Consider the following 20,760-nt stretch of genomic DNA (forward strand, 5'->3'; position numbering starts at 1 on the left):
TACTACAGAATGGATGTGGACAATTGGAGGGAGTCCAGTGGAGGACAACAAAATTGGTGAGGGGGCCGGAGCACATGACTTATAAGGAAAGACTGAGGGAACAGGGTTTACTTAGTCTAGAGAAGAGAAGACTGAGAGGGGATTTAATAGCAGCCTTCAACTACAGGGGTATAAAAAAGAATAGAGCTAGACTGTTGTCAGTGGTGGGAAATGACAGAACAAGAGGCAATAGTCTTAAGTTGCAGCAAGGAAAGTTTAGGATAGATATTAGGAAGAATTTTCTCACTAGGCGGGTAGTAAAACACTGCAACAGGTTACCCAGAGAGGTTGTGGAAGCTCCATCCTTGGAGGTTTTCAAATCCCAGCTAGACAAAGCTTTGACTGGGATGATCTAGTTGGGGATGGTCCTGCTTTGAGCAGTGGGTTGGAGTAGGTGACCTCCTGAGGTCCTTCGCAACCTTAATTTTCTATGATTCTATGTTTTAATCAATAGATACTAATATACTTTATAAAAGAGGAAAGTATCACTACCCTCATTTTACAGATGAGCAGATTTAGGCAAAAAGGTACTGAGTAACACACCCAAGGTCACCCAGCAGGTCAGTGGTAGTGTCAGGAATGAAACCTTGTCTAGTGGTCCAGCCTCCAGACCACATTGCTTTCCTCACCAATAAGCAACTCAGTGCAGTCTGACCACCTGGCCAGATTCTGATTCTGATCTTCATTATATCTGTGCAAACTAGCAACTTCACTGCACTTTTTTCTGAGTTCATGCCAATATAACTAAGATAACTAAGATTAGAATTATGCCTAAAGCAGTTATTGCCTAAGTGAACTCCCACTGAAGTCAGTGGAACATAGACACTGGTGAATATTGAATCAATCCATCAACATTTGGTGAATATTTTACGTAATGGTTGAACATAGATGTTCCAAGCATGTATTAATTTCTTTTTTTTTTCCTCTGGTTCTTTTTAATTTGTGAATGAATGTGCAAGTAACAGTGTTAAAAACAATGAACCAAATACATCTGGCAAGAGTAACATATACTGTGGACATGTTGAGCCAGATCCTATTCCACCGCGGGTAGATCCCACATATTTGCCTAAATTCATTTAGACACTTAATAGATTGAATAGTGTCTGGCCTGTTCTTTGCATGTTGCCATACACAGAAACTCCACTAGAGATGTCAGTCACGTCAAAATGGGAAGGTACACAGATGCTATGGTGAGATTTGTTATCAGAAGCAATGCGGGTTAATTAAGTTCTTTCTCAGCCTTATATGTAGTAGGGCTGTGTGAAGCTTTGGTCCCTGATCTAATTCGGCGGAGTTTTGGCCCAATTTGGTGGGCAAATCTCTTAAGCCGAATTGAATCAGAGGACACTTTAATCTCTCCGAATCTAATTGGAACCTTCTGAATCTCAGAGAGATTCGGAAAGATTCAGACATAGAGACCACTTTAAAAGTTTTTTTCTACATACCTCTAGGTAGCAGAGGCTCATGAGTGCTGCGATGCTGGGGGACATGGAACATTCGACGGAAGTGCAGGGGGCTCCCCAGCGCTTTCAGCAGCAGACCTGGAAGTGGACCAGAAGCATGTTCCGTCCACTTCCGGGTCCACCTGGGAGCGCATAGGGGGCTCAGTGACTGGTGCCATCTGGGTCCAGGGGCGGGGGGGAGCGGGCACCTGGGGTCCCCCCCGTGCACACTCCCCAGCAGACCCAGAAGTGGACAGGAGGTACTTCCGTCCACTTCCGAGTTCACCGCTGAGCACATGGAAGGCCGTCCCACGTTCCTGTGGGACACTCCATGTGCCCCAGCATCGCAGTAATCATGAGCCATCCCTGCTACCTCAAGATATGTAGAAAAACCTTTTAAAGCTGTGTCTGTGTCTGAATTGCCATTTCTCTGAATCAGCATTGAGTCTTCAGATTTGGATTCGGCCGAATCGAATCAGGGACAGTGATCCAAATCAACAAATCAAATCATTGTCCCTGATTCAGGCTGAATCCTAATCCGAATTGAATAGGGCCCGTTTCGCACACCTAATATGTAGCACTCTTGGTATTTAAGTCATGTGCCCTTTGATATATATGAATATTCCTATCAACTTCAATAAGAAAGGATGATGGATTCTGAGGGCAACAGCTGGCCATTGCTGATGTGAATTAATGTATTTAATAGACAACGTAGAGATCATAAATCTCATTTCCACTTCTGACACATGCCAGGATATGAACTCAAGTTTTAGGAGGTGAAAGGCTTCTTCATTCTCCTAATCTGCCACCTAGCTCCTATAGTTATATATCAAGTTGATTAGCATGGAAGGAAGCAAAGATCTCAAGAGATGGTCTGTAATTATGGGTGGAGAAAGCTTTAAATGGCTGTTTGGTAACTTTTTAAAAGGCAAAAAACCTTTGGCCATCCACTAAACCATGCCACTGTCTGAGAGGCTGATGGAAGCAGCTATCTTTGCCAAGTATAACACAGTTCCACCTGACCAGCTGTTCTCACCGGTGGTGATATCTTAGGATCTGATTCAAAGACCACTGAAGCCATTGGGAATCCCACTGACTTAAACAAATTTTGGATCAGGTCTCTAGTCCCTAATCATGCTTACTGATCAGTACAAAACTTGGCATGGAGCGTCACTGAACTTGATGGGCAGAGACTGCTCCATATCACGCGCTGTAGGACTGGAGACCTGGGGAATAGTGTAACTGTTAAATGTTTTCATGTTGCTAAATGCTTTACTGTTATTCCTGTTTTTTTGCTCTGCTGCCCTGGTTCTTTTTCCACTTCAACATTCCTAGCAAGATGTATAAAGATTTTACATTGGCAACAAGTGCAAAATCATTTGGGCCCAGACACTAATCCATTTTTTCAAACTGGTATTCATAGAAAAAATGATTCATCTGTAAATGAGGCCACACAGCAAGCTTTCAAATATATGGACTGTTAGACATGAATGTAATATATTTAGCAAGTGATAATGTGTGCTACAGAAAAATACACACAAGGGGAAAAGAGAGAAATTTCAGTGTCAGAGAGCAATTGAACATTTGGAACCGGGGAGACAATGGCCTTGATTTTCTTCCAGCACATGCTGGTGCAAAGGCTCGATCCTAAGCTTAGTAGAGAAAATGAAACCTGAACTACTTTTCAGAGACTTCAACAGTTGACTCAAACCCCAAAAGAATAACATCACCACTAAAATCAATAGATTTTTTTGAGGTTCAAACCCAGTAAAAGTGGGAAGAGAATCAGGTTTGGATAGTTAAGAAGATGAAGAGAGATTTCTCTGGCACTGGACCTAAAAAATGTACTTCGTATCTATGGTTTGGCTTGTTTGTGGTGGTTGTTGTACCCAAATTGCTTCCTTTCATGTTACTATGGTTCTGTTTTTATTTTTCTAGAAATCTAAAAGCTTTTGGCTGGCCCCAATTGATTTTTTGATTTGTCACAGTATTCTGTAGTTTTTAGCTACATAATATCAAAGTAAATAGTTCTCTGCTTAAATGTATTAAAATAACATTGTTATCTCCACAAATGAATCTGACTGGAGCCCATCTCCAGGGACTACCCTTGTAATGGCTTTCATTTGTGAAAGCATAGAAGAGAATAGAACGTGGGAGATCACGTTCAGCAAACCAGAGGATAACGATCTTATTCAAATGCTGGCAGAAAGCCACTAGGAATAACTTGCTCCAAAAGAAAATATATTTCCAAAGGAGCCTAGTTTTCAATAGGCAATTGAAATCCCTGCTCCTCCTTCGTTTGACAAAACTCAGTGTTTTCAGAGGTGTTTTGTGAATACTCACCACACTGCAGTAACATAAATGCATCTGCATTTTCTGTTGTAGGCTGACATGATTATAGAAGGATGTGCATTGACATTCGACTAGTGGCTAATTCAGTGCCTTCAAAAATGTGGGGTACAGTTTTCAAAAGTGACTAAGGATCCTAAATTGTACTGACTTTCTATACATCTTAAGTTCCTAAGTAATGTTTTTAATAGGATTTAGACACTTAAAGATACAGACAAGCCTAATGCAAGTCTAACTCGTTTCTTTTTTTAAGGGTTTGTGCAGTTCTGTATGTAAATGTTAAACCCTCTCCTTCAAGAGAATAGTTTCAGAGGCTACTAGCTACTTGTACTACATGCCAAAATAAGCAAATTTATCTTTTTGACTTAGATAAACTGTATCAATTGGATTTTCCATTTGAATGTATGATCTGCTTATACAATCAAAGTCTGCATCGTTGATCTCTGCTCCAATTCTGTGAGCTCCTTAATACAGAGTTCTCAATAATACAATAGAAGTTGCATATAGAAAATTGTAATGTATACAGTGGGGGAAAAAAGTATCACACAATCCACGTCTAGTAATGAATCTGCTAGGAAAATGTTGTTCCTGGTAACCGTAGCTGTCTAGTCATTGGAAGAATGCACACTAACTGTGTAGGAAGGGTGCCCTCAGTATCTGGCATAGTATTGACATAGTGTGAATGTTTTGCATTATGCTGACTCTTTTGTACTGTAGCAAGTCTTAACCACTGAGCCTTTAGCTGGCATCGGAGGTAGAAAGCTTGTCAAATTGAAAATTGGGTATTTGAAAACTTAGCATGGAGATGAGTTCTGTTCTCTCTGTTTAAATCAGCTGTGAAGGATGATTACAAAACACTCTCACCACAAGCCTTAGTTTTGCCCAAGCACACTGCAGAGAGATTTCTTCATCGGCCATCCCTCCTTACATTCTGTGTTACGGCTCCATCTGACAGGAGGCACAAGGATTATTCAGCCAACTTTTTTATGACAGGCATAGTGGGCAGCAAATAGTAGATCAACCCTTGGTGAGTTTTCTGCAGGCACCATGGCAAAGAAGTTTTAAGGAAGTTGTATTTGACGTGGGGTAATGAGGTAGCATTGGGGATGCCTATAGGAAGGTCTTTCCACATGTGAAAGACACCGTGGCAGAAATCATAGTAGTGTGTGAAGTACATTTGGAAGCCAGTATCCTGTGCCTATCCTCAGCCAAATTAGTGCCCCATTCGTCTCACTCATTATTTGTATCTTCTTGATACACTTGACCTTGTGATACTGAGAGACGACAGGTACGGTGTGGGTTAGACCTTAAGCATAGTTGAAATTAAGTCAAGTAGCTTGTGTTTGCTGCAAGGGAGAAGGGAAAACCAGTAGAGAGATGCAAAAACAGAGATGATGTGGTCCAGCCAGCAGACTAGGAAAATGATCTTTGCAGCTATATTGTGAATGACTGTGAGCAGGGCAAAGCTGCATTTCTCAAGACGATAAAAAGATGTTTCTATAATCGAGCCAGGAGATAAGAGCCTGAAAAGAGGGGTTTTTTTTAGCTATGTGGGTGGATAGGAATGGCTGTATCTTTGAAACAGATCTGGTGTTTAAATTTTAAGAAAGGATGTTTGAAAAATTAGAAGCAATTTAGAGAAAAGTTCCGGGAACCTGCCTTACATTGAGAGCCAAAAGGATCTCCATTCAGTTCATAAAACAGAAAGTTAAAAGACAGCGGAATTACTTTCTATAATTACCTAACTCCTACCATAATCCCCCTTGAGCAGAGGGTTCCTGCCTTAAGCAGAGGGTTGAATTAGATGGCCTCTTGAGGTTTCTTTAAACTTCCCATGATACATAAGAAGAAGAAATTAGAGCAGTCTTTTGTTTCGTAGCAAAAACATAACAAAGGGAACAGGGTTAAGCTATTTTTTCTCATGACGTTCCAGCAGCGGTAATGCACCATTAGTTGGGGAGCAGATGGCAAAAGAATTGCTCTGGTTATGTTTTGGCAGACTCCCCCAATGCTGGAGAGCCCCGAACTTGATGAAATAGAGCAGTAGGGCATCTGTAGCCTTTGGACAGCATGGAGTAAGCTTCTGTTCACCCCTCTCCCACCCAAGCTCAGGGGCTTCTCTGCTTTATTTTGCTCACCTTTGTTATGCATAGATCAGGGTAGGTTGTGAACCTGAGAAATTAAGCAGTTTGGGATACCTGCGAAACACTAACAGGCAGTGCCTCTTGTATTTGTGTTGAGGATGCAGTATCTAGGAGCTTTCCAATGATAGTCACCAGAGGGCACTGTAGACTTACTGTTGAAAAATCGGATGTGCGTGGGATTTGCTGACTGTATCAAATGAAGGGGGTGCTGATGTATATATGAATCTTAAAATGGAGAGGTAAACAACAAAAGTTTTTCTTTTCCCCTTTAAGTAGTCCAGATACTTATTCACTCTTCCAATTTCTAAAGTAACAGGCCTTCCCTAGGTGAGGGGCACTCTTCTATAGAGCACATCTCACACTGAGGAAGATCTAGTATTCAACAGACACTTGCCTTCCCTGGGAGCAGCAGTGTCTTGCTTCCAGATTAATAGTGTGAGACTAGGTGAGCACTATGGTTCTTCCTGACTTCCATGGGAATTGAGATTACTCTGGACTGAGCACTTGTTTAAAACACAGACCCCCCCTGGGACTTCTACTTTTAACAGTGGTAAGAGTTACAACAATAATGAAAGTCAGACATTTTGGAGATTTTTCTTCCTCGTGTTACTTGATCATTTATGGCTGAAGACTGTGCACTCTTGATTATCCTAGTGCCTGTTGGAAAGAATTTTAAAATGTGTCATGAACAACATGCATCCTGCTGACATATACAATTACAGTACAGTGTTCCTGAACACCGTGCTTAGTGATAGTGATACAACCGTATGACCTGACCTCGTGCTCTGTTCAGATGGAGAAGAGAACAGGACACTTCCAGTAATGGTTTTAGCATGTATTTACTAAAGTAACTTTAAACTTGAGGCAGAGAGGTAGCTTTAAATTAGTTTCATCAAAAGAGTGTTTCAATGAGGCAAAATACCTACTAGATAGACCCTTATTACTAATTGCTAACATATGCTGCTAAACCTTACTATACAATTCCAGCAACTGGCTGGCACTCAGAGCTCTCACTGACCTCAGTAGAAGTTCTTCCTGAGAGAGGATTGCTAGATTGTGCGAGGGAAAATCATCAGCAACAATTACACTCTGTGTGTGTGTGTGTGTGTGTGTGTGTGTGTGTGTGAGAGAGAGAGAGATGGACAAAAAATATGATTTATAACTCTGTGGGTGCATCTAGACGAGATGCTTAGTGCACAGTAGCTCATTACTATGGCACAGTAGCATTGCTGGGCATGAACTGTGATGCAATGCTACTGCCCAGTAGTAACGAGCTATCCACAGTAGTAACGAGCTACTACACAGTCAGCATCACCAGCCAACTGTGCCAGGATGCTACCGCGCAGTAATGTTGGTTACTACGCGGGCATTTAGTACTTGGTCATGCAAGTACTAAATGACTGTGCAGTAACAGCTGCGCAGTGGGCATCCCGTGTAGATGCACCCTGTAAATGAGTGGGATGGAGTAAATAAAATTTAAGTCAGTTTTAGCAGCCCAAGAGCAGTTCATAGGAGCAGAGAAGGGAGACATAGAACAAAATACAGAGTTGTTGGATATCGAAAGTACTTCTTTAAATTAGAAAACCCATTGGAGCTTTTTCCAGTAAAAGGCCAAAATCACCTGACCTCTGGCAATCAGGCTTTACAAACAGACAATCCTGAATTTATAGCAGCTATTCTGTGCATCACTGTGTTTGTTTAGAGATATACTCAATAAAATCACAGTAGCCAGGATGTTCTTTTTAGAAACAAAATAAAAGGCTGCATCCTAATGCCATAGTTAGGCACTTGAATAAGGGGCCTGTTTTTGCAAAGGACTGAACAGAGTTCAGTGAAAGTTGGACAAAATCTTGTGTGTCAAACTTTGCTTCCAGTCGAGCCTGGTGATTTTTCAGTTAAAACATTCCTAACCTGCAAGCGAATCCTGCAGATTAATCTGTATTCTTTCCTAATATCCTCTCCTTGTCCCCTCTCTTTTGTTCAGTGTCCAAGCAAAACCTATGACCCGCTTATAAAATCTACCCGAGATTTTCCAGATGATGTCATTAGTTTTATCAGACGTCATCCACTGATGTACAAGTCAGTTTACCCAGTGACTGGAGGACCTGTATTTACAAGGATCAGTGTCGACTACCGACTGACACAGATTGTGGTGGATCATGTTATGGCAGAAGATGGTCAATATGATGTTATATTCCTCGGAACAGGTATGTGAAAGCACTCTTGTTATATTTCTGCATGGGCAATAATGCTGAACAGTTAAAAAGGATGAGGAAGATCATTTGAGACCTTTTTCATTAAGAATTTTTCCATTAGTTTCACTGGGATCTGAATTAACCCCTTCATCATTGCCACATGGGTAACATCCAGAAGAGAAAAATAGGTGCTTAAAATGGGATGCAGGCAGGCTTTAGGCATCTCCCAATCAACAATTCAGACCACATCCATCCCCCCAGGTCAGCAGCTCTCTAACCCTGGAGGCACCTTAAACATCCTAGGAGCTTTCCAAGCTCCCTAGGTCTCTACATTGTATGTATGCTCTGAACTTCCCAGTCTGAGCAACCAGGTGCCTAGGTCCTACCTTCTCCCCACTAGGATCCAGGGTGAAGGAGGAGTAGCACCAGCATCCCCTGAAGGACACAATCCAGTAATAATTTGTGGAGCATAGCTCTCACACAGCAAGAGGACCAGCCACGTTCAGTTTTGCTGCCATGCCTTTCCGTGCATTTTATATTACAGATAAATAATTCTGACAGAATGGACCTTAAAACTGAAGTCTGAACTCCCAGTAAATGCACTGAATTACAGAGCTAGGTTTTTTACTTGGCTGTCGTCCTGGCCCCATGGACCTTGACTAACACCAGTACTAGCTTTCTGCTGAGCCTGGGATTACCACCAAAAACCAAGGCCCAATCAGTCATTCCTGGTCTGCATAGGCCCAATCCCAAGCAGTTTGACAGTAGAGAGAAATTAGGTACGTCCCAAATGCAAACCCCAATGCCATTCTCAGGCTCTTTTGAGACAGCATGGGGATGCTCTTGGGAGATATCCAAGTGGGTTACATTGCCTACTAGGGTTGTATAAAGCTTTGGTCCCTGATTTGATTCGGTGGGCATTTGGCCTGCTTTGGTGGCCGAATCGCCAAATCCGAATCAAATCAGAGGACCCTTTAATCTCTCTGAATTGATTCGGGGTGATTTGGACATAAAGACAGCTTTAATGTTTTTTCTACAAATATCTGGGTAGCAGGGGCTTGTGATCGCTGCAGTGCTGAGGCAGATGGAGCATCCCACAGAAGCATGGAGGGCTTGCTCTCCAGCGCGCTCGACAGCAGACCTAGAAGTGGACCAGAAGCACTTCTGGGCCTACCGGGGAGCATGCTGGGGGGGCAACTCGTGCCTCCTGGATCTAGGTGGGGGGCACCTGGAGTCCTCCTGCAGCTGACTGCCAGGCTGGGGAAGGGTATGTAGGGTCGGAAGGGACCTGAGCAGATCATCAAGTCCAACCCCCTGCCATGGCAGGAAAGGATGCTGGGGTCAAACGACCCCGGCTAGGTGATTATCTAGCCTCCTTTTGAAGACCCCCAGGGGAGGAGTGGGCACCACTTCCCTTGGAAGTTGGTTCCAGATCCTAGCCGCCCTGACTGTGAAGTAGTGCTTCCTGATGTCTAGCCTGAACCTACCCTCAGTCAACTTATGGCTGTTATTCCTTGTTACTCCCGGTAGTACTTGGGGGAACAGGGACTCTCCCATTCCCTGCTGGTCCCCTCTGATAAGTTTATAGATGGCCACCAGATACTCTCTCAGCCTTTTCTTGTGGAGGCTGAACAGGTTCAGGTCCCGTAGTCTCTCCTCGTAGGGTCTGCCCTGCTGTCCCCGGATCAAGCGAGTGGCCCTCCTCTGGACCCTCTCCATGTTGTCCACATCCCTCCTGAAGTGCGGCGCCCAGAACTGGATGCAGTACTCCAACTGCGGCCTAACCAGTGCCTCATAGAGGGGGAGGATCACCTCCTTGGACCTGCCCGTGATGCATCTGTGGATGCATGACAAGGTGCGGTTGTCCTTACTGACCGCATCCCCACATTGGCGGCCCATGTTCATCTTGGAGCCTATAATGACGCCAAGATCCTTTTCTGCCTCTGTGCTGACAAGAAGGGAGTTCCCCAGCCTGTAGGTATGCTGCTGGTTCTTTATCCCTAGGTGCAGTACCCTGCACTTGTCAGTATTGAATCCCATCCTATTCTCATCCACCCACCCCTGTAACCTGTCCAGATCTAGTTGTAGCCTGTCCAGATCTAGTTGTAGCCCTCTCTTCTAGCGTGCCCACTTCTCCCCACATCTTAGTGTCATCTGTGAATTTGAACAAGGTGCTTTTCACCCCCTCATCCAAGTCGCTGATGAAGATGTTGAACAATGCGGGCCTGAAGACTGAGCCATGGGGGACCCCACTGCCCACATCCCTCCAGGTCGAAAATGACCCATCCACCACCACTCTCCTGGTCTCAGCTATGCTATCATGGGCAAGAAAACAGAGAAAATCTGGTGGAATGCTTAGCCCTACAGAGCTATCAATTTGCTCCCTCCCCTAAGAAGTGATTTCATTAAAAAAATATCATGAAGTATCTTCTGTGAAAGCAGGATAAAGTGTGCTGGATTTTATTGCAAGAAAGGACTTTATTGTGGTGTGTTGTCATGTTACACATTGAATATAAAAAGCACTCTCTTAAAGCATGGAAGATCTTCACTGAACAAAGTCTTTTTGATAGGAATCAAAAGAAGAAAGTAACCACAACACTTTCAAAAAATAGCAAAAGCCTTAAGCTTTAAATGGTTTTGCTACAGCTGAAACCTATGCATGCTCACATCTGTTAGCAGGTTGAAAATGCCAGAAAAATATTAAAAGAAAAAATTTAACAAACATTCAAAAAAGTTAAATTTGAGGCCAAACACATCTCTGCTATAATTTCAGTTTAGTCTAGAAGTTGCCCTCAGGTTTTTGCTATTTGCCAGTACTATAGCTTCTCTTAAAAAATAAAGTTATCAAGAGATCAACAGTTACACTCCCATCAGGTTAGCTATTACTATATATTACAGGCCCCTAGTTCTTCAATATATTTTTTCTGTACTGTAGAGCTTTCAAATCAGGTAGTGAGCAAGCAGCCACCAGGTGGCAGTCCTCATTTGATCAGAAAAAAAATTATTAGCTGCAGTCTTGTTACTTAAAGTGGAGCTTTTTTTCCAAGCACATGTTTTTATTCCATTTTATATTTTAAATTTGTCCTGTGGAAAATCAGAGTGAAAGATAATATTTCAAAGATTATATAAAAATGCACCAATTACTCAGAAGGTTTTGGTCAGCAGTAGATTGGAAGCTTAAAATATGCTTGAATGCATTCAGCACTCGTGGAGAATTTAGAAATGCTTCCTATTATGTACATATTTTGTAACATCAGCCTGTTGTAGCTCCACATTCTTTGCTAATTGTGCTGAAATTATTAACAGGAAGGCAGTGATGTTATCTGAACTTTGTGTCAGTAATGTCATCTTCTGCAGTTTGGAAAACCAAGAACCCTGAAATAATTCTTTACTTTCAAATCCATTCTCTCTCTTTGCGATACTACACAAAATATTTATCACTGGATAGACTTGTCTTTCCCATCACTTCTATATCCCACATGCACAGGACCTGTCCCTTCGCTAGTTTTTAATACCTTTTTGTTAAGGCAATGTGAGATAACCCAATGTTGACAAGAACTATGTGAAAAGATTTTGTTAATTAGTAAATTCAAGAGAAACTGAAGTTTCAGATCAACTGAAATTATCTGTGGTTAAAGGTGAATGGAGTGAAAAGTTTTAGCTGAAAGCTATCAAATATAGTAAATGTTTCTGTTGCAATGCTTTTATATGAAATAAGCACCATTTTTTTCATTTTGAAACAACACATTTCAAATGTACCTGCTATTTAAAAAAAGGTTTGGTTTAAGTTGAAAGAAATGTTTATTTCCCCACCCCCCCATCCTCCGCGCACACCATGCTTCAGTCACCAAAACTAAAAATCCATCATGTTCATAGGACCTCACCCCCCCCCCCCCCCCACAGCAACCACACCCACCCCCCCCCCCCCCCCCCCCCCCACACACACACACACAAAGAAATGACATCCCACCCACAGAATTACAGGGCAGAATTAAACCCAATTCTCAAAAGTGATTTTCAAGTATAAAAAAACAAAACAAAAAAACACCCTCTTTCCTGTGAAGTTTGAGAAGGGCTGCAACTCCATCTGAGGTGAAAACCTAAGTCACAAAGACTCCAAGTTACAGTCAGTGGCAGAGGTGGAGAGAGAGCTAACTTTACCTCTCATCTCTGCACCTCAACAGATTGAAGGGTATACACTTGAGTACATCAAGATTTGAGATCTTGAATAACTGTCTATATTTCTTTCTAAAGTACTTGTGCTTGTGTTTCAGACACATCATATACTGTATGTTGGTTATGTAGTCGTTAAGCCCCCCCAATCAGCAAAACACTGTAGGACTTTAAGCTTTGATCTGTGCTATGTTTGAAGAAGGATGATCCAGTGGCCAAAGGCTTGATAGACTGGTTCAATTCCGGCTACATTACAGGCTTCCTGAATGTGACATTGGGCAAGACGGTGAGACTCCCTGTGCTTCAGTTCCCCATTATAAAGTAAGGAAAATAGCCTAGCTACCCTCACAGGTGTTCTGTTATGATAAATACACTAAACATTGAGGTTGTCATATACCAGGTTAATGAGGACCATGCACATTCCTAAGACAGCTAGCTGCCTTTTTGAGAGCAAAGTCCTGGATATGTGGAATATGATCTATGGTCTGAGGTTCTTTTTTCCTCTTTAGAATGAAAACATTCGTGAAGAAGAATTGATATGAAGCCAGTCCAAAAGAGTAAAAGGCTTAAATACCCCAAAATACCACTAGTTTTACACTACATTATTGCATTCTTTTCAGATCTAGGGACAGTTCTCAAAGTTGTGAGTATTACCAAGGAGAAGTGGGTAAAGGAGGAAGTAGTCCTGGAAGAGCTGCAAATATTCAAGGTAAACTTTAACAGCCGTTTTAAATAGAGCCAGAGTTTAATATCCTTAATTTCAGCCTGTCAGACTATTTGCTTATTAAAACTAGTTTAGGTTCCAAATGGATGTTATATTTCATTTTAAGTCCTTTGATTTTTCAAAAAGCAATTCAACCAAAACCAGTCTGATTTTGTAAGTTTAATTGCGACTCACTGATTGTTGGTGTTTGTTGTCTCCATGCCATAGCTTCTGGAGTCACCTGGTTTCTTTTTACAACAGCTTTCTGGTTATCCTGTTTATGGAGAAAGAACTTGAAAATATGAACCGTAAAGTATCATAAAGCAGGAGACAAATAAAAACAAAGAGCTTAATATGTGTGTGTGTGTGTACAATCTCATGATAGGGGAGCAGACGTTAATTCATGAGTTTTGAGCGTTTGACAGTAGATACTTAGAAGAAAAGTCACTGACATTGAGCTAATTTATGTACATGGATTCCATATTAATAGAGTCTTACACTGAGCCAAATTTTGCTCACTGTTACACCAAAACAAATGCTGATTAATAGTGCTAATTGCTTTGGAGATGTTCTGGATTTACACCAGTGTAGCTGGGAACAGAACGGCTGAAGGCCAGTTGATTTTTGGATTTAATTGTTTCTTTCTTATTCTTTTTTTTTTCCAGTCTCCCTCAGTTCCCCTGTTATTCTGTGAGGTTCCCCTACTCTTATGTTTGTCATTTCTGGTCTGCTCTCTCCCTACCACCTCATCTTTGTTTTTGTTCTCTTTCCTAGCTGTAGTGAAAACTCACAAGTATGAGGATCTTAATCAAAGTTTTAACCCAAAATAATTGAGTGAGTTTGAAACAGGGCACCACAAGTTCACCCAGCACACTCTGTACAAATACGTTTACAGAGTAAATCACTCCGCATGCCTTTGGATGCCTCATCTATATGATGAGAACATTCTTGATTTAAAGGTTCTCCATGTCATCTTTCTGCTGCCATGGACACCAATTATAAATATCACTTTGAAAATACCAAGATTGCTCAATGGGCTGCCAAGTAATCAGGAGGTTCAGTACGTGCACCAATTTACTGCATTCTTAAAATGTAACGTCAAGGGCAAATGTGCCATATCATATTTAAAACCAAAGGGTTGGGTTCTTTTTCTCTGCTTAGCAGACTTCCCTCCACTTCAGAAATGTTATCTCTATACTCTTTAAGAAAATACAGAAAATTGAAGGAGGAAGGATGACTGCAAAGCATTCTTTCCCCCCTCTCCCACCCTCCCCAGGCAATCAAAATTAAACAATAGGCTTAGACATATCTTATTCTAGTAGATGTTAGGTGATACAGGAGAATAGGAATTGGCAAAGCTTTCCTTGATTTCAATAAAAGCAAAATTCATTGGATGCAGAAGAGCAGCTTGTATCCCTCAAGTCTCGTTTAAGCCTTCAGAAAAGTGTTTAATAGGAACTAAAGTTGATACATAGACCCAATGCTGCCCTCCCTCCCCCCTCCACCCCAACAGGGCAAATTGCAATCTGTATGAATAAAAACCAATTTGCTTGGAAATAACAAGGAATATTTACCCATGTGTATTTTTGGGACCAGGTATTTGATTATTTCTGATCTTTTTTTTTCATACCTACCTAAACTAAGCTGATTTGCAGTTTTATTTATTATGTTGTCAGAGAGATGTTCAGATCTTTTTTCTTTTTAGTTTTGATAGAAATAAGCATACATGAATAGCTTTACTGACACTTATATATTCATTTTTCAGCATCCATCAGTTATCTCAACTATGGAGCTTTCCCTGAAGCAGGTAATTTGCCACGTTGTTTAATTAACAATTGTAAGTTTAGGGTTTTCTGAGTGTCTAGCTTGTTGCAGGTGACATCTATTGCCTGCTGGCTGTGCTTTTAAAAGCTTTGTCAACATTAGCTGTATATGGGGAAATATATATATGAAACCTAGTTTGCTTGCACAGTTCACATTTGCCTGCAAACAGTAGTTTGTGTTCCCAAACTGGTAATTTATTCATGGAAACAAAATCTTTAGTCATATGCATGTGGGATTTGTGAATGAAGTTGATACATACACAACCACAATAAAAGTTTGCCTCAGTATAATTTATCAGCCTAACAAGAAATTATCTTCATTTTATTATTGGCCATAATAGTCAAGAGATGTAATTGAGATCAGGGTCTCAGTGGGTTAGGTTCTTTACATGCATTGAGAGAGAGTCCATGTTCTTTGTGCTTACAGTCTGTATAGGCAGGTCATGCAAAGAATGGGAGAAAGGGCATATTATCACCATTTTACATACGGGAGCTGAGGCACAAAGGTGTACCAATTTTCATGGTGTATAAGTCGACATGGTGTATAAGTTGGCCCCATTTTTCTGATCCAGAAAGTTAGGAATTTCATAGATCCAGTGTATAAGTCAACCTAACTTTTTGGATCAGAAATCTGGGGTCAACTTATACCAGCTGCTGCACACCCTTACTGCAGGCTGGGCACCCTCACTGTGGGCAGACACTGGGGTACACATGTGTCAGCACTACTTGCAGGGGATGGGGACAGGCTCAGCACACGGCTGGCATGGCCCCATCCCCTGCAAGCAGCTCTATGCCAGCCGAGCACCGAGCATGGTGCTGCTCACAGGGGATGGGGCTACGTCAGCTGAGCAGTGAGCCTGGCCCTGCCTGCTGCAAGTGGATCTGCCAAATGCTGATCCCAGCCCCGTCCCATTCAAGCATTGCTGGGCTTAGTGCTTGGCAGGTGCAACCGGGTGCAGTGCTCAGCAGTGCCGCCCACAGTGGACAGGGCCGGGCTCAGTGCTTGGCTGGCTCGGCACAGGCAGCCCTACTTGCTGGGATGGGGCCATGCCGAGTGCCGAACTTAGCCCTATCCCCGTCCCCATCACCCTCCCCTACAAGCATCTTTAGACTCGGCACTCAGCTGGCACACCCCCATCCCCTGTGAGCAACACTGCCTAGTCCATGCCAGCTGAGCACTAGCCTGATGCTGCTTTCAAGGGACGCTGATATGGTGTATAAGTCAAGGTTGAATTTTAAGAGTTAAAAATTGGACTTCAAAACTCGACTTATACACCATGAAATACAGTAATATTATTTGCCCAAGTTAACCCAAATGTCCTGATTATTAATCTGGTGTATTAACATCAAAACCATCCTTCTTATCAAATTATTAAAACACAAGTTGCCCTCTCTGGGACTTGCTGCTAATTTTGGATACTCTCCATTTATATTAACAGTTATAGTCCTTTTTGTACCATAACCCTCTTCTGCCATCATGTTTCCTGGAATTGATGGAAACTTGCCAGCGCACGGAGTGTCCTGAGAAACATTTTACACTGAATGAGAAATTCTCTTTCGTTCTGTAAAATCTGGGGCAAAGTTGAAAGCCATCAACTGTGGTATTGAAGCAAGGAACATTTAAAAGAATTGCTTAAAAGTTGCTCCTAATTCATTTGCTTTGCCTACTTTGCAGCAACAATTGTACATTGGTTCCAAAGATGGATTGGTTCAGCTCTCGTTGCACAGATGTCACACATATGGGAAGGCTTGTGCAGACTGCTGCCTGGCCAGAGACCCATACTGCGCTTGGGATGGAAACTCATGTTCCAGATATGCACCCACTTCTAAAAGGTAAGAAAATGGACAGCGTTTCTATGAAATATCTGCCCACTCATATATTTCCCATTGAGAGCAATGGAAGCACTTTTGCATGTTTGTAACATGTCATGTAACTAAAATGAAGACATAACTTTGGCCGGGTATTCTACTTCTGCTGGGAGAGCTTAGAGGACACTGCACCATTTAATCATGTGAAGTTATAATGGTGGAACTGCAACTAGTGTAACCAATCCATTGTTTTATATGCGACATTCTTTGAGATACAGATTGTAGCTGGTTTAATATAAGTGTACAAAGGGAGTAATGCAGACAGCTTTGTGCACTTCTGTTCATGCACTGAGGCTAAACTCATGTGGAGTTTAATGTGAGGCAGAATGTGTCTGCTTTAAGCTAAATGGCCCAGAAATCATAGCCCAAGGACATCATCATTCAGTAATCACTCTATGCAGGTCAACCACTGCAAGGAGACAGGGAGCTGCATTATGGTTATGTAAGTGCCATGTTGACTGCCGGTGACTGCATTTGCCTCCCCAAAGGAAAAGGAGTTGAGGTGTGAACTCATTCTAACCACCAGCTAGCAGAATTGAGCCAGCACGGAGGGGATGTCTACTGTACCCCCTGTACAAGGGTGGCCGAATTTCTGATGTGGCATTAGATGCCCCTCTTGGAACGCCCAAATTCTTGGAGTCACTCATACTGGATCTCTTCCTTCTCCTTTAGATGATCCTACAGGAAACACTCGCAACAAGGTCCAAGGTTGAAGTCCTTATAGGCAGCTGAATGAGAATTTTTCTTGCCTAGAGATTTCAGGACTAGGGCCTAAACAATTGCACAAACTATTGTAGTACGTGAGTCATGGGTCATTGTGTCACACGTCAAGGAACTTTATATGTTTTACCTTAAGCCAAAGTAAACTAGAGCAAATTCGGAGAAACATAAAGGAAAAGAGAAAACTGTTAAGGGTCAGTAAAAAGTCAATCACCCAGGCAGCTTGTGGAGGGCAATCCTGTTCTTGTTCCTGTGAATGAGGATATGGGGAATGAGGGTTTATTCATTTAAAAAGATCCTCAGATTGATGGACAGGTCAACAGCATGGACAAATTTACCTTTTAACTGCTCTAAAGGGGAGGGAGAGCTGCTACTAGGTAGCATGTGTCAGCTGTTGCACCTGCATCCTCCTCGAGTGATATAAGTGAACTAAGTAGTCCTAACTTTGACCCTGAGGAAAGTCGCAGTGGTTTTGTTACATTTTCCTCTCTGTCGAATCATGCAGATTTAACAGTTGCATCATTACCACTTGTATCAGTGGTCTTTGATATCAAGGCCAGTGTTGTGTCTGTCTATGTACCATTGTTTTGTGAGAGCAAGGCTGAAGGAGGAGGACTTGGTGAGTGTCCTTGTGCCTCCTCCTATAGGGTAGTTACTCATGACTTGTTTCTTTCAGTTCAATCTAGTTATTTGGCATGGTGTGCTTCCAGCATATCTAATCTCTTTCTATGATGGACTCATGACATCAAGAGCCTACTTATGCTTTGCACTTTTGTAAGGTTTTACTCCTATCTGAGTTACTGTATGACCTTGAGGATGTAGCATCCTCTCTGTCTCTCAACTTCCCAATTCTGAAAAAATAAAATAATATATATATCCTCTTGAGATCTGCAAATGAAATACAGTAGAAAGCCAAGTATGATCAGTAGGATTTTAACAAAAGCAAGCCTGAGTCACAAAGAGGTAAATAATGTGTTTAAAGCTCCATAAGCATTTAAGAATAGTAAAGAAACCATGACTTCTGACTGAGGCCCTTACTCTGTTCATCTGTACATAAAGTTCCCATACCCATACTTTCTGGCTCCTGGCTAGAGCAAATTAAGATTCAAAGCAAACCATAAATTTTCCCCTTTGCTTATGTTGTGGTTGATTCTCTAGTCAACAATACACAGTGTTGAACCAGGTAGGAATGTGGTCTGCCGAACCTTTTCATGATATGGCACACTGAGTGTTTTGACCAAAGATAATCAGCCTTAAGACCTGCCATTGGACCTGACAGAGCTTGTAATGAAGATTTAGCCATTCTCTCTACCCCTAGATTGCTCTCGGCCTGTTCTAGGTAGATCTCCCTCTTCACAGTGGTTTCCTTAAATCACGGGCCTGTCTTTTTATGCCTATTTTACAAATCTCTCCCGGCCACATGCCGCTTTGAGGGCGAGGCTGGTTTTAGTTAGGGTTGTAATTGCCAGCAATAGGGTGGGAGCACTGCGGTCTCACATCTGCTGAGCTCCTCTGTAGTTTGTTGCTGAATTCCAGCAATTATGTCTGAAGTGTTACAAATTTTCATGCTCTTCCCATAGGAGAGCTAGGAGGCAAGATGTCAAATATGGAGACCCAGTTGCCCAGTGTTGGGATGCGGAAGACAGTAAGTACTTGCCCTTCTCTTTGTAACAGTGTGTGCTATCTGTCCATCTGTCTGTTTGTAAACACTTGTGGAATTAGGTCTCAGGAGAGATCAGGGCAGTTAATGCTTATGCAATTACAATCCCTAAACATTTACTCTACGTATAGCCCTTGTTCAGCAATTACACTCTCTGAGTCAAGGGAACTTGGAAGAAAAAAATAAAACAGACTCACTTATACATCCCACGGGAGAGAGACACATATAGAGGGGAATAATATGGCTGAGGAGACATGCACCTTCACCTCACCATGAGTATACGCAAGCACTGCCACTCCCTTGCAGAGTATTCGGGTAAAGGGGAAAACCAAGCAAGAAACCCCAAAGGAGGAAACAGGAAATACTCCTTCTTCCTCCCTGCCTCCCTACACACACTTGACAGAAGTCCCAAACCTCGGCTTCAGCTGCCAAAACCATCCTGTTTCCCCTTCTCTGCAGCTACTTAAACACTCCTGTTATTAACACGGACCTACACCCACCCCTGTCAAGAAACCCCCCTCTTTTGGCTGCCAAAGTGTCTGGCTCACACTTTTGGCAAGGACAGCAGTTCACTTACAGTGTGCACTGTCAGTACTAAATCCTGTGGTTACACTGCAATTTCTGTGGCAGCATAAAATAAATGAAAAGCATTCAAAGTGGAGTTTTGGTTTGTCTGGGGCTTTTACATTCAGTTATTAAAGGGAACCATCCAGTCAAAACACCATTTATTGTATTGTTGAGCTTCGCTTCGGATTTGGTACACACCGCCGCTTTGGGTTGATCTCTGGTAGCCAGCACGGGAAACCAGCCACCAAAGTCAGCTTGAGTCACAGCAAGGATCAGGCCTGCTTGACCCTGGCTCAGTCTGCTGCATGGTCTGTGAAGCACTGGCTAGGCACACCCACAGCAGACATCATTAAAAAGTCAGGGCAGAATCGTGGTTTCATTGAAATGAGTAGCAAAGCTCCAGATGATTTCAGTGCGGCCACGATTTCATCCTTGACTTCAAACAGTGATGGTGTTGTGTTTCCCTGGATGGCAGATGATGTACCAAAGGGACTGTTTTAACTGAACAAATCTAAGACTACTTACAGAGTGCACGGATATGGACTTGAAAGCCTTGATATGGCAGCAAAAATAAAACATAGAGCCAGCTTAAGCAACTAGCTAGGGATTATCCAGACTTACGTGGTCTTAAACTAATATCCCAGCCCCTGGCATATTAATATTATTCATAATAAATAAACATTCTGTTATGGTATGAGACACTGTTAAGATTGAGGCCTCAATGTTGTACGTGTTGGACCAACATAGCATCAGAGGTGATTTGTGCTTGAAGATCTTACAGTCTGCACAAGTAAGATGGGCAAGGTTGAGAAGAGGAGGACAGACAGAGAGAGAGAGGTCACACAGCAAGTCTCTTCACATACAGTTCAGTGCCTTATCTGGTGTATCCTTGTGTCCCAGAAACCACTGTTAGTTATGTGTTGAGGAATATATTTTAACGTCAACCTGATGCTGCTGTAAAAGTGTTCAGGAGCCTAACAGGTCAGGGCACGATAAACTTCTGCACAGCTGCTGCCTTTCTGTTGTGGTCTCTTTTTTTACTGACAAAGGGCCCATTCCCATTTTCAGAGGGAAAG

At 42.3% G+C, this 20,760-nt stretch overlaps 1 protein-coding gene across 1 annotated transcript in view; it reads left to right on the forward strand.

Annotated features, from left to right (window-relative positions):
• Positions 1–20,760, forward strand: part of SEMA3D (semaphorin 3D) — a 188,887-nt gene that overhangs the window by 148,767 nt on the left and 19,360 nt on the right. Inside the window, exons 12-16 of the mRNA XM_006032351.3 lie at positions 7,959–8,181; positions 12,963–13,051; positions 14,811–14,852; positions 16,544–16,701; positions 19,038–19,102. Of these exons, the coding sequence (XP_006032413.2) occupies positions 7,959–8,181; positions 12,963–13,051; positions 14,811–14,852; positions 16,544–16,701; positions 19,038–19,102 (577 nt within the window). The remainder of the gene's footprint in view (positions 1–7,958; positions 8,182–12,962; positions 13,052–14,810; positions 14,853–16,543; positions 16,702–19,037; positions 19,103–20,760) is intronic.

The sequence above is a fragment of the Alligator sinensis genome, unplaced genomic scaffold (assembly GCF_000455745.1).
Source record: "Alligator sinensis unplaced genomic scaffold, ASM45574v1 scaffold1347_1, whole genome shotgun sequence".
Classification (NCBI taxonomy): domain Eukaryota; kingdom Metazoa; phylum Chordata; order Crocodylia; family Alligatoridae; genus Alligator; species Alligator sinensis.